Genomic DNA, 13,260 nt, shown 5'->3' on the forward strand with positions numbered 1-13,260 from the left:
TTGAGCTCTTCGTCTCGACTTGTTCCACACCCACTAACAACCAAACATGATGCAATCTTTCAGTCTCACTGAGGACGGACACACTGGGATGTTCGTATTATTGCACCATACTGTTTATTTAGAGGTGAACAATAGATAAATAAAATATTTGGTTTGGATAAGTTTCTTCTGGGGCATTTTTGAGCAAATCTAATGTAACACAAAGTATAATATCAACAATTTACTCTTTAAATCAAGTGTTATTGCTGGCACACTTTAAACAGAAAATCTATTCAGGTTCTATTTGAACGGCCTCAGTAGTTTTCAACCAAACCAAAACTCCTTCAACTCAAACACAGACATTCTCAGATTTCTGTTCTGGTAGCCTCATCACTCTCAGGATGTTCTTCCATCTGTCAAAACAACAAAGTCCAACATTAGACTATGGTTTAGGATTGGATATATAAGGACGTGCTGCTATAGCAACTGGTTAGTGCTGGTGGAAAGCAAACATCCCACTCACCTGAGCAGAATAACACCTGCTTGAGGGAGTGAATTTCCATGATGTCACTTTCCACAGAGACTCGCGGAGGGAGGCTGACAATTCATGGGTGTCACGCACCTAACAAATACATGCATTATATATATATATATATATTCATCTGACTATCGCACCTTCAACACCTACCCTGTATGCATCTGCCTCTGAATGTAACTGGAATTTACAGTGCAGAACTGATAAGATACTGTACGTACACAGGCGTCTTAATCAATTTAGGGGTTAGAGTTAGTAACTGAAATCTGCTTATACAGTTTTTAAAAATATTTTTTCTCACCCTCATGCGGCTCAGACACGCATTCCTGAAGTCCATGTTACTGCTGCAGCACACAATACTGATGGACGAACTGAGAATCACCTCAGCAGCTGAACGCAGCTTCTCTTGGTGCTTACATGTCACACACAAACACATACTATTATAGTCACACTACGTGATTGTTCACTATATTTTGAGTCAAATGAATGATTAATGAATAAGCAAATTCCCAGATGTGAGAATCTGGCAGCAGAACATGCAGTTGATGATGAAGTAGTAGGCCGTTTGTGTGTGTGTGTGTGTGTGTGTCTTGCCTTTTTTCTTTGATTCTGTTCTTTCAGTGTGTTCCTCAGCTCAGTCTGCAGGGCTGTTGTGACAGTCCACCTGTTGTTGTTGAGAATATCCTCCAGGTGGTGCTCTATCAATACTTCTGTAGCTGCAAGGAGGTCATAGACATTCCTGTTACCTCTGAAGCTGCAAATACAATCTAAGCTTGTATCAGTGTTTCCCACACATAGACGAATCTGTGGCCGGGGGGGGGTTTGGAGGTGTGGGAAACACTGTTGTATTCAGCTGTAGTAAACTGGAAGAGAGGCTATCTTGTTTTGTGATTATACATGCTGCTATATGTTTCTCACCCATCAAATCAGTGAGCTGTGAGATGAAGGGGTCACTATGCTGTAAGAAGAGGAAAAGTAGGAGACTCTGCTGCACTGGAGGAAGACTGGATCCTTGCTCTGGACCATTCCAGTTTTCTTGCTCCACTGTGTACACTGTGCCACCGCTGTGCACAAGACCTGCAGGGGATGTTGAAACTGTGTGAAAGGTGATCGCCCTCACCCCTGTTAAAACATAACTTCACTGTGTTTTATCACACCTGAGTTAAATTTCTCTAGCCACACCCAGGCCTGATTACTGCCACATATGTTCTCAATCAGGATCACTTAAATAGGACCTGCCTGACAAAGTGAAGTAGACCAAAAGATCCTCAAAAGCTAGACATCGTGCCGAGATCCAAAGAAATTCAGGAACAAATGAGAAAGCAAGTAATCGAGCTCTATCAGTCTGGAAAAGGTTATAAAGCCATTTCTAAAGCTTTGGGACTCCAGCGAACCACGGTGAGAGCCATTATCCACAAATGTCCAAAACATGGAACAGCGGTGAACCTTCCCAGGAGTGGCCAGCCAACCAAAATAACCCCAAGAGGTCACAAAAGACCCCACAACAACAACCAAAGAACTGCAGGCTTCACTTGCCTCAGTTGAGGTCAGTGTTCATGACTCCAGAAAGAGACTGGGCAAAAATGGGCTGCGTCGCAGAGTTCCCTAACGAAAACCACTGCTGAGCAAAAAGAACATAAAGGCCCATCGGTTTGCCAGAAAACATCTTGATTATCCCCAAGACTTTTGGGAAAATGTGGACTGACGTGGCAGTTGTCTACACACTGATCGCTGCAGGCACAGTGGTGCATCACTGTAACAATTACAACATGTACCTATCACTGTGGTTAATTCAGAAACGCCTTTGGGTTGGGAACATTATTGTAATCACTATCTGGTTTAATAGATCTAGTCTTAAAAACTGAGTTCACGTCTTTTATTGGGAGTAAAATAACAACACTAGCATCTCAACTGTCAACTTTAGGCCGAAGTCCAATAACACAGCTGTCTGTGACAGAATCTCCTGCAGGCAGAGATTGGAGTGGAGTATTTTATGAGGTCCTTCTTTTTAATTGAGGATGAATAAGAAGTGATTTTGAAGACTTGTCGTCTTGCTTGTGGTTTGAGGTTTAGAAAAAAAACTCAGATATTATGAAAGACCCGTTCCTGAGAAATTAGTCAAGTTCTGATTGTTCCCATGGCATGCGTGTACTTCTTCTTACTGTATTGTTAAGTAAACCATTAAGTTACCGTTAGTAAAACTCTTAAAACATGATCTGGATTAGTCAGAGACTTAGAAAGGAATGCATTAAGGACAATCTTGAGTTATTACACGATTCAATGAACTCTTGAATTTTTTATTCACTGGTGTCTCTGGGTGAAGGCAAACCTCCTTCTTGTAGTAAGCATACACTGACAAGAGAGATAATTCAATCATTTTTACACTCCTATGTCTGTAACTAGTTTACATCATCAAAAAGCACTTTGAGAAAAATCCAATGCTGCCTGAATTACACTATGAGAAATGTGCTTTCTGTCCAATATTTTCAAGGTCCCCAAAGAATGAAATCTAATGACTTTGTTATGCTTGGCGTATCCTCAAATGCTGTTTTGGTTTGTCTTGATAAATTTTGGACAGTCTACCACAAAATTAGAATTGATTTGTAATTACTTCGGTAGCCTGTGTATGACGTCTGTCAGCTATCAGAGTCATGGTATATCTAAAACAATTAAGTCTATTAAGTCATTAAGTCTAAATTTCAATTTGTACTTCACATCTTCACTTTTGTACAAATGATCAAATATGTGAAAACTGTGAATGTAATTACCTTACATTTATAAACACTATATACTTTTTTGAGTGTTACATTTAACAAAGGCGTGGTTACGGTGTAATTCAGCAAATAACTCTAGTATTGGACAGAATGGGAACCTGAGTCTCGAGCGTCAAGTCGAACACACTGTGAACCATTTCTCCACGACCAACTCCCTGCCCCGAATCTCTGAGTATGTTTGAGAGTAATAAAGGCGCTTGCATCAGAACCTGGGGTTACAGACATAGATAAAGCACAGATGGGGTGCACATGAACCTAATTAATTAACGTGACAATCATTGTAGTTCTGCAGTACAGATTTGCACAACACTGTCACGACTAAACTCTGAAATCCATTCTCTCTGAGTGCTGTCACTTTTTTTTTTTTGCTGTGTCTTGTGCGTGTTGTTTGCTGTTTTCATTGTTCTCTCTGGTTTTATTCCTCTCGTTCAAATCATGGGTTTGTGTGAGCCAATAAAGTTTTTAGCGGGCAGCTTCAGGCGAGGGCTTAGTACACATTCTCTAACAAATGTACAGGTGGTATAAATTAGTCTTAAGCCCAGACTTCACACTCAAATCCAGCATTTAATTGCCTCAACTGACAAACAACTTAACTTTTAAAAACAAGATTAAGAATAAGTGAATGTTGGACCAACTCCAGGAAAACCAAGCTCATCGAACTAAACAACTAAATGTATCCTGACCATCAGTACATGTTGTTCTAGTGCTGCTTGCTCTCTACCTCTGAAGGAGGAGCAGTGAAGTCTGTCCAGGCCAAGTTCCTGACAGTCAAGAGAGGCAGGAAGGGTTTGGAAAAAACCAGATGAGCCTGGGATGGGAACATTACTGGGGCTATATACTAACACCTGAAAAATGTCATGTCAAGGAAGACTAATCATCTCTATTGAGTCAACATTGAGAGGCAGCAGTTTTGCTTGGGAGTTAAACCCTCACCCTCCTCAATCCCTTCATGATTTCTTTCTTTTAGTCATTTAATGCTCATGGCCCGAGGTAGGGGATAGGAAATGGACTCAGTGGTATATTGACAGCTTTGCCTTTAAGCTAGATTTAGATCTGAAATGCTTGTCGCACGGCGGGATAACTTTGGAAACCCCCTCTCCCAGCACCTTCCTGACGCTGGAGTGGGAAGGCAGCTGCATCTGACTATTTCTGTGACTTTCCGAGACGGCCTTCACACCACGATTGGTCGGATGTTCAGAGACAAGTCAGCACGGTCTCGCTCTCTAGAGATTTGTTACACAACAACTGGTGACACAGTTCATGTGTACAACAGAGTGAAATGCTATGAATTACTTAAAGTTATCCCCATATTTAATTAATTTCCTGTTTTGTTTTTCTCTCTCTGTGGTCACCTGTTCACTACACTATTCGGGGAGGATGTTGACAATAGATATAAACATATTTAATTGCCAGTGAGGTTGGATAACATGTGCAACAAACAAACTGTGTTCAAGCAGACCCGATTCCATCTGATCTCTCTCCTTTACTTTGGACAGGGTCTCACTTTCAGTCTTAAGGGAGCAATCTGCTGTTTTCCATTAGAGTTCTATGGCCTTAGATTTGGACACGCCCAATCTCATCCCTGCTTTCGCACAGCTGCAAACCACCCCACATGTTCCTTATTCAAATGTGGCATTTGTAAAAAGCAGAAATGTAATTTTGAGACCCCAGCTCTGTCCATGAAAATGCAAACAGAAATGTAATAAAAAACAGCAAAGGATATTTGTACGTGAGTGACTTCTGTTGCAATATTGGGATACTGCAGCACACAGGGGCTCAGGAGTGTAACAAGCTGAACACTGAGCTCCCCGAACAGGCCTTGATCCATAGCTTGTGGTGGGATACTGAGTGGAACCCTGCCTCCGAGGACAGGGTGTCCTCCCTGACACCAGCAACCTTTCTTCACATTCAGCGGAGGCCTTAAAAAACAAGAAGAGACCATCACCTTCCAACAGTGAACAGACCGGTATGTGCTACAGTTAAGCACATACTGAAATTAAAGATGAAAATAATATAATTCAGACTATTAAAAACCCACAGTAAAAATGCCAACAATATAAAAACAGTATTACTCAGCATAACAGGTGACATCTAAAATCAGCGATCGTTGGTCTGCCTTTGCAACTTTGCGCTTGGTCTTGACTCTGCAAGAATATGAACATGACATTAGCGCCTCATAAAATCAGAGGTTGACAGTTCCATGGGTTTTATTTAAATTCATGAACTACCTTCAAACTGGAGCAGTGAGCTGTTATATCGTTATTATTTTCTAATTCTTAAAGCACTGCAGGCCAAAATCAGAGCTACTGCAACACGGTCTTTTAATGTGAGGTTAGTTATTGACTTTATAAAACAGATACTTATAAATGAACTAAGTCAGTTCTGTGTAACGTATCAACCACTGCAGACTATAATGCAGTAACTTTTTTTTAAGACATTTCACAGTTTTGCATTGAGATCATCCAAGAAAAGGGAAACGATAACTTTTGCTTGCATAGTTTCTGTTATACCTAAAATCTTGCAGTGAGATGTGCTGATTGAATTTGCATTTCAGGTGGATCTGTATCTGTAAGAAACAAATACAAAGAATTTAACCTTTTGCTTATTATCTTTGCATACGACTGTAGACAAAGAAACACTTTCCTTCTTACCCCTGCATTAGTCAAACTAAATGTGCGTAGGAAGGCTTCTGTGAGAGTTTTCCACTCTGAGGTGCAATGTCTTGCATCTTTCATCTGGATGTTGCAAGAGATAACAAGAAATAACATGTCGCTACCAAGCTAAGTCTGTCATCAAAATTCCATCGCAGGATTTAACGTCTTATGTAGTGGACATAGTAGATATTTGGTTTAATTTTGGTCCACTTCCTAGGACCAGAAAAGTGATGACATTTTAGTAGTCTATGACAGTGACTTTTAGTGATTTGTTCTCAGCTCAGTAATTATTATTGAGGCTAATAAAGTAAGTGAGCAAGTAAAGCATCACTGTTGTTTGTACCTGAAAAGACAGGAGTAATCGGAGGGGGCCATGCAGGTCAGTGAATGTACTCAGCTCTTCTGGGTCAGGCTCAGGACATGGCCACACACAGGGAAACATGGTCCCCTTCAAATCTGAGAGGACTAATGTGGCAGAAAAAGACATTATGAAGAGGCTGAAGATGTATGTGTGTACATACAAGTGTGTGCATACATACCAGGCTGGAGTGCTTTCATTTTAATTCCTGCACACCAGGGACCAGCAGCTGCAACTGGAACACAAAACCACTGTATCACACTAGAACACTTTGTACTTTAAGTATTTTTTTCTTTTCTAACAGCTGCTGGCAAAGGCCCTTTTAACTTTCTTTGTGTGTGGATGAGGTAATTTCTGTTTTATTCTACACTAATAAAATCCAAATGAATGTGAGCTCATGCCACAACGTTATCATGCAATTTCTATTTATTTCAATGATTGTTTTAAACGATACTTACTGCACTGTTTCACCTGTGCTATGCCTTACCTGTGCAGTTCAGCATTTGAACAGAAACTCCTTCTTCAGTCCACATTAATACCAAAAGTCCCCCTACAGTCTTAAACCCATGCTTTTTTTGCTTTCCCATTAGCATGATAAACCGCAGCACCTGTGGTTGAAAAGACGAAATCCTAGCTTAGCATGCTAACGCTAGCTATGTCATGCTAGTTAGCGTCAAACATCGTTTTGTCATTTCTAAAGTATAAAGTATCATGAAAAGTCTATCTAAAAATCTATCCTCGCTGTGCTTCTAGTTAGAATAGACTTAATTTAAAACATTACCTGCTGAATTTCTCTTAGCATTTTTAGCTGGTTGACAGTTTGTCATGAAGTGTGACGAGCTAAATTACAGACGCGTTTCCTCCTCAATACTTTTTTTGAAGAAAAGTTTTTCACGCCGACTAGCATAGTTTTTTCTTTACCTTGACAGTGAAGGAATTATTTGCAAATTAATAACAAATATGTGTGACATTATGTTTTTGCGGAAATGACCAAAATTTTACGCAGCTAAAAGGACAATGAAGACTAAATACTAGTATTAAAATTACAATTCAAATTTCATTATAACCTAAATGTTAATTAAAACATATTTATTTACTTTTGTCTTTAAAAACTATACTGATATCACTGTGAAAAAGATAAAAACTATTAATCTGAAGGAAAAACGCTTATCTGATCATTTGTATTTTCTTTATATATAGCCTGTGCAGTGTGTTAGCTGTTTATTTTATATTTTGGGTTATTTCAGTACCTATATTAAGGTGTAAAAACATAGGTCAATGAATATGTGCACCACTGTAGAATATTCTTATTAATCATGCAGGTTAACATTCCTACTTCATGAGAGTAGTGGGTTTTTGAGACACTAGTCATGTGAGTTATAGGTGTGCACCACAATCTAAACCTAATTAATCAAATAAAAACCTAATCTCTCCACCAGCCATTTAGAACTGAAGAAGCCTCTTGGATAAGTGGTAGTGGTTTAAAAAAATTCAGACAAGTCCAGTTGCCTTTGTCTCAGCTTTGTTTTAGATCCATACCTTGACCTGGAGGACGGAGAACGTTCACACTGGTCATTTAATCAAACTTCTCAATCAGCATGTCACCACAAACACAAGATTTGCTTGGATTTTATTTGTATTTATTCATACATATAAATACAATGTGGTGTACTCTATAAAAACAAAGCAATGCCAGGAGATAAATACAACACCAAAATGTTCATCTGCTTCGTCTGTCTAGGCTTTACGATTCCTGTTCATATAAATATATATGAGAGTCTTCTCCAGGATGAATCATTTTGCTTCTTTCTTACTCCACTCACTGTACGCACCAGCATAATTACGTGCACTGAAACAGAGGACAGAGAGGAGAAGGGTTCTCATTATTACGTGTGAAACATACAAAATAAATATAAACATCTTTTGCCAGTTCATTAGGTACACTAGTATACTAGTGAAAATAAATGCACTTTATGTTGAAACTGCGTAAAAAAGGTGGTATTGAACTGTATGATCATTTTGGAGGATGTAGTTTGTGGTGCTGTTAAACTGGATTGAATTAAAAACAAGTGTTTCTGTTATTTAGTCTAGCCCACTGTCAAATGAATAGAAACAGAATACCATAAATTTCCAGAAGCTTAGATGAACTGATGGACTGTTATATTACAACGCAGTTGTTTTCACTAGTGTACCTAATGATTTGGAAATGGAGTGTATTTCATAATAACAGAAAAATAAAAAATGGATATGTACTGCTAGTGCACAGAAACATTTTGTATTGGCACAACGTACAGAACATCCTGAAGTAGTAAGGCCATGTATTAATGTAAGCAATGAACTGTATTATTGTACAATCAACAATAACTTATTTACTTCACGTATCCTAGATCATAGGCCTTCTTCGTAGCTGCTGCCCCTCGCCTGCCCACTTGGCAGTGAAACACCAGCTCCGATGAATCCGGTGGTGGCTTGGGTACGCCGTATTTGGCCTTGAACTCGTCTGGATTCATTTTCATAGCAGCTTCAACTGTATCAACTGAAATAATTAATGGTGGAAGAGCCAAGAGCACAAAAGTTATGGAGATGAATTGGAACATCAAATGCAAAACCTGAAAAACCAGACTAGAGCTCAGCGATGCTTTACCACCACTCACACGCTTTAACAACAGACACAGGAATTGCTTCGTGTGTGAATAATTTTTTCCCTTTTTCCCCCATGTAAATGAAAAACAAGCTCACTTGGAATGTTGATAGACCCTGGAATATGTCCTTTAGCCACTTCTGCTTCAGAGCGGACATCAACCAGAAGGAGATTCTGGCTCTTTCCCAGAAGCGCCTTCAGTTCCTCATAGGAGATATCCTTGACAGCTGGTAGTAAGAAAAGAAGACACATTAAGGACATTGATGGCTTTTAACAAATACTCCCACAAAACTGCATCATACAAAAAGTAATAAATCATCCCGATACAAGAACATGTTACCAAACGTAACGTCTATCTGTATGATGGGTTCTATGCAGAGTTGCAATATGACACCTCTTGTGTGGATTCCTTGCACACATGCAAGCAGTTTGATAATTACAGATGTACCAAACAATAAGACCATCAATTACCAGTCATGGCGTGACTGTTTCACTCCCATTTATTTTTTTAGTTTTCTAAAAATCTCATGTCTCTGCTCTTCTCGATGCAGAGAAATCTCAACATTGTCTTACATAAAAATTGTTTATTTTCAATAAAACATATTTAGTTCAAATGTCTGAGTCTGTGTCAGAAAAGCATACGAGAATTTGAATTGCTTAGAAAAATCATAGACTTTGGTGAGGATTAATGAGGCCCGGGGCCAGGAAAGGCTACAAAGATGGTAGAAACAAATGAAAGGTCCACTTTCAGGGTACATTCCACACCAGAAGATTGCTCATGTTGGCGCTGGCAATTTTCCTTATCAAATGGTGAGTAAGTCTGTGCTTGTCTGGAAATTAGGAGTAAAGGTGCAATGCTGATAACACAGGTCACGGTATGAAAACAATCATCATGCTGCAAATAGTCGGACGTCGCTCAGGTAACCGACTGGATTCCTCAAAGAGACAGGTAACTTCCGGTTACCGAGATTTTAACTGTCTGCTGAGCTGCTGAGTCATCCTGAATCTCACCGGAGAATAGTGGAAAGGAAACTAAGTCTTAAATTAATTCAGTATTTATTAGTTAGAGGAAAATACATGCAAAGGAAAAAATCAACCCGAAGTCAAAACTGTAGACGCAACAAGTTTCTAAAAATATTGCGACTGTTAATGCCTTTACACGCGGCAGTTTTGAACTATTACTCGAAAAAGTATTACCTAAATATTACACATTACAGTGTGTTTCAGTTCATTGATAAAATTTGTTTGTTTTAGTCTACAGTTTTTACAGTTTTTTTTATCTGATAGAGAGAAAGTAAAGCGATAAAAGTAGTAAAGAAACGCTCACCTGTGTTGGCCATCCTGGTTGTAGTGACAAGATGTAGGTATGAACGGTAAAGAAGAGCACATAAAAACTCGGATAGTAATCACATATGTTGATAAAACAAGCACACCTTCTTCCTGGTGGCAAATCATTGGCTTAGAGCCTGTAAAGGCGAGGCTTAGCCAATAAGATTAACCGCTCGCTGCTAATGTTTTTCTAGATTTTCAAAATAAAAGTAGAAGTTACATAAGTAGAGGAAGTAAATAACTCCTTTACAGAAATTGAACATATAGTGGAAGACACGTTTTTAAAAACGTACGCGATTAAAATATATTAAAAGTATATAAAAAATAACCATATGTAATAAAGTCAGACATCTTCAAAATATTTCAATGGACAAAAATTATCACAAGACTTTTACACAGTTTTCAAAAAATAAATTTTTATTACAACTTTTTTAGTCAGTAACTATATTCAGAAAAATGATATTTACAGTTAGATTTAATAAAATAAAATAAAAACAACAACACTATAATACATCTACAGAGGTTAATTCGCCAGCAAATAAACCTGAAGTTTTAACTCCTCAACAACATAATTAACCATTGGTTAGTGTTATTCTATGATCATCGCAACTGTTTTCACCATTGTGTCTACAGATTCCTTGAATAAGGAGTTTAACGTCTTAAGTCTTTAAGCCTAATCATTTACAGCATCACTCAAAACTATTCAGCTTCAGTTCAAGATCACACTGTTGCTGTGCCACATGTCAAAGGGCCTGATCAGTGTGACTGGGATGGATTGTCCTTGCTGGATCACAGCGTCTCCCCTGCGCTGTAAGAAGGGTTTCCGAGTCCGTCAGTAGAGCCGCTCTTTGCCTTTTGAAACTTCTTATATCTCCAGAGAATCACAGCTGCTACGACAAAAAGCAGAAGGAGGGCAACTCCTCCTCCTATGATCCATACCAACAGGTTATAATCAGAGGACTGAGGAGCGGCGTACCGCTTACATGAGAACTCTGAGGGGGTGCTTTGCCCTGCATTGTTCACCGCCTCCACACACACCTTAGCCCCCACCTCCAAAGATCCCACCACACCCCGTCGCAAAGCATCCCCAAACTCCAGGACTTCACCACCACTTCCCTCGACCATTACTCTGTACGAAGACACCACAGAAGATGGAGCGCACCACTGCACCTCTACCTTCCCTCTGTCGTCCCCTTCACTGACTGGCAGCAGCGCTTGGATGCGTGGTGGGTGAGGTGGCTCATTAGCTCCACTCATCCCTGGACAGAGGCACCCGGTCTTCTTTGAAAGTTGTGCACAGGGCTCCTGATTCTCCAAGCAGGGGTTGTACTGGCAGAACTCGAGGTCCCGGTGGAGAAGGGGAGTCTTCACAGAAGACACCAATTCAGGAGGAGAGCTGAAGTAGTCAGCGTCTTCATCATCAAATTCATCATCAACTGAGCCCAAGCCATTTATGAATATGATCCGTGGACGGGTGACGGGTGAGGCAGTAGACGCCGCATGAGTGAAGAGGTGGGAGTGCATGAGTGGCGAGACAAAAAAGAGAAGTGCTGCCAGGTTCCTGCACAGTGGCGTCATCTCTATGGACAGAAATGACAAGAGTGATAAGAAGGACTTCATAATACAGTCATATAAACATCACTAACACTGTTATGTTCATCCACTGGGTCTGAGAGAGGACATACATTTTCATTGTGTGTCCACGAGAGGCCAGTTACACAAAGGAATTTAAAAAGTAAATAAGGTGAAATAATGAAAGTAAAATGGAGAAGCTGAAGTTAATGTGTGAGTGGACGCTGATTGAAAACACACACCAAAAAAAGGCCGAAACAAGAGTGGCAACAACAATCTACGGAGCGGCCAAGGATACAAAACTGGGTGTACCAGCTTTTAAGATGTGTGATTCTACAACAACAGAGGTTCGGTGAGAGTGGTCAGATACAAAACGATGTTCCTTTACCAAATACAGACCAGACGCTATTTTACCACTGTTTATATTACAATCAAAATTTTGCAATGTTCAAGTTTACATCCTGTAAACACGTTAGATAAATAAATACTGAGTGCTGGAAGAAAGAACACGACTATTGGGGTGACCCCGTCAGCTCTTTCATTCTCTCCTGGCAATAAGCCAGATGAGTTCTGTGGGAACTCGAAACTGAGGACATGGTGCAAGCAGATGTTCAGTTTAAATTTAAAATTAACCTCAATATTCAGCAAATCTTTTCTCATGCCTTTAAATGCAGATGACTACATGTCAAGAATTGACATGTAGCCATTCAGTTGTTTACTACGTGGTTAAATCAGCACAGAAGTCGTGTGAATTAAAAGTATTGAAAATGATCTTCTATACCTGGTTGATGCTGATGAATATCTCTCTCTGTCTTTGTCCTTTCTTGCTCTGGCTTCTCACACCGTGTGCTAACACTGTCTCCAGTTCTCACCGCATTTAAATTCTTTTTCTCAGACTCCCTCCTCCTCCTTCTCCTCGTCCTCCTCCCCAACACCCCCTCATTTTCTCCCCTCAGTGCCTCTCTACCTCCCCTTTTTCCTCTGTCTGTCTTTTTTCAGTTTTTGCTGTCCTTTCTTTCCCAACAGGCCTTCCAACCAGCCGTCGTTGCTCTTTTATACTTTTTTTTTTGTCAAGAATTTGTGTGTAAATGTGAAGAAAAGAGAGTAGGGGGGAGTCGCCATGTGTCTGTGCGCTGTTCAGCATATTAATTTGCTGAGTAGCAGCGGGAGGCAGGCTTGTGCTTGTTGCAGTATGTGTTTGTGCAACCCGTAGGTGTATTGTCTGTTTCTGATTAGTTCTTTTAAAGACACATTTCCTCCATACTCTGCAGGTGTTTTGTAGAAACTAACAGAACATAAGGTCACTTTTGTTGTTTATGTGTTCCTTCCAGTGTGGGGGGTGAGGAATGCATCCATGTGTGTTTATCATAGACCCCCTCCACTTCTTGTAGTCCCCATCGTGTCTAGCTGGAGGGGAA

The 13,260-nt window shown here is 39.9% G+C and overlaps 3 protein-coding genes across 3 annotated transcripts; all 3 read right to left on the reverse strand.

Annotated features, from left to right (window-relative positions):
• Positions 1 to 22: 22 nt before the first annotated feature.
• On the reverse strand, positions 23 to 7,209 carry top6bl (TOP6B like initiator of meiotic double strand breaks). The gene is made up of 13 exons (XM_084549253.1): positions 6,788 to 7,209; positions 6,482 to 6,535; positions 6,286 to 6,407; positions 5,940 to 6,023; positions 5,799 to 5,854; positions 5,361 to 5,432; positions 4,868 to 5,207; positions 4,010 to 4,133; positions 1,433 to 1,591; positions 1,109 to 1,230; positions 816 to 926; positions 503 to 601; positions 23 to 392 (listed from the first exon to the last, which is right to left on the reverse strand). Exons 1-13 carry the CDS (start codon positions 6,891 to 6,893, stop codon positions 345 to 347), a joined length of 1,497 nt encoding a protein of 498 aa, XP_084405379.1. The 5' UTR covers positions 6,894 to 7,209; the 3' UTR covers positions 23 to 344.
• Positions 7,210 to 7,913: 704 nt separating this feature from the next.
• On the reverse strand, positions 7,914 to 10,422 carry LOC311491672 (thiosulfate:glutathione sulfurtransferase-like). The gene is made up of 4 exons (XM_084549657.1): positions 10,269 to 10,422; positions 9,040 to 9,168; positions 8,674 to 8,836; positions 7,914 to 8,149 (listed from the first exon to the last, which is right to left on the reverse strand). The coding sequence occupies exons 1-4, from the start codon at positions 10,279 to 10,281 to the stop codon at positions 8,095 to 8,097; spliced, it is 360 nt and encodes a 119-aa protein (XP_084405783.1). The 5' UTR covers positions 10,282 to 10,422; the 3' UTR covers positions 7,914 to 8,094.
• Positions 10,423 to 10,666: 244 nt separating this feature from the next.
• Positions 10,667 to 12,753, reverse strand: LOC311491671 (LRRN4 C-terminal-like protein). Its single transcript, XM_084549656.1, has 2 exons — positions 12,624 to 12,753; positions 10,667 to 11,850 (listed from the first exon to the last, which is right to left on the reverse strand). Exon 2 carries the CDS (start codon positions 11,846 to 11,848, stop codon positions 11,060 to 11,062), a length of 789 nt encoding a protein of 262 aa, XP_084405782.1. The 5' UTR covers positions 11,849 to 11,850; positions 12,624 to 12,753; the 3' UTR covers positions 10,667 to 11,059.
• Positions 12,754 to 13,260: the final 507 nt, after the last annotated feature.

The sequence above is a fragment of the Chelon labrosus genome (genome assembly GCF_963514085.1).
Source record: "Chelon labrosus genome assembly, chromosome: 8".
Classification (NCBI taxonomy): Eukaryota; Metazoa; Chordata; class Actinopteri; order Mugiliformes; family Mugilidae; genus Chelon; species Chelon labrosus.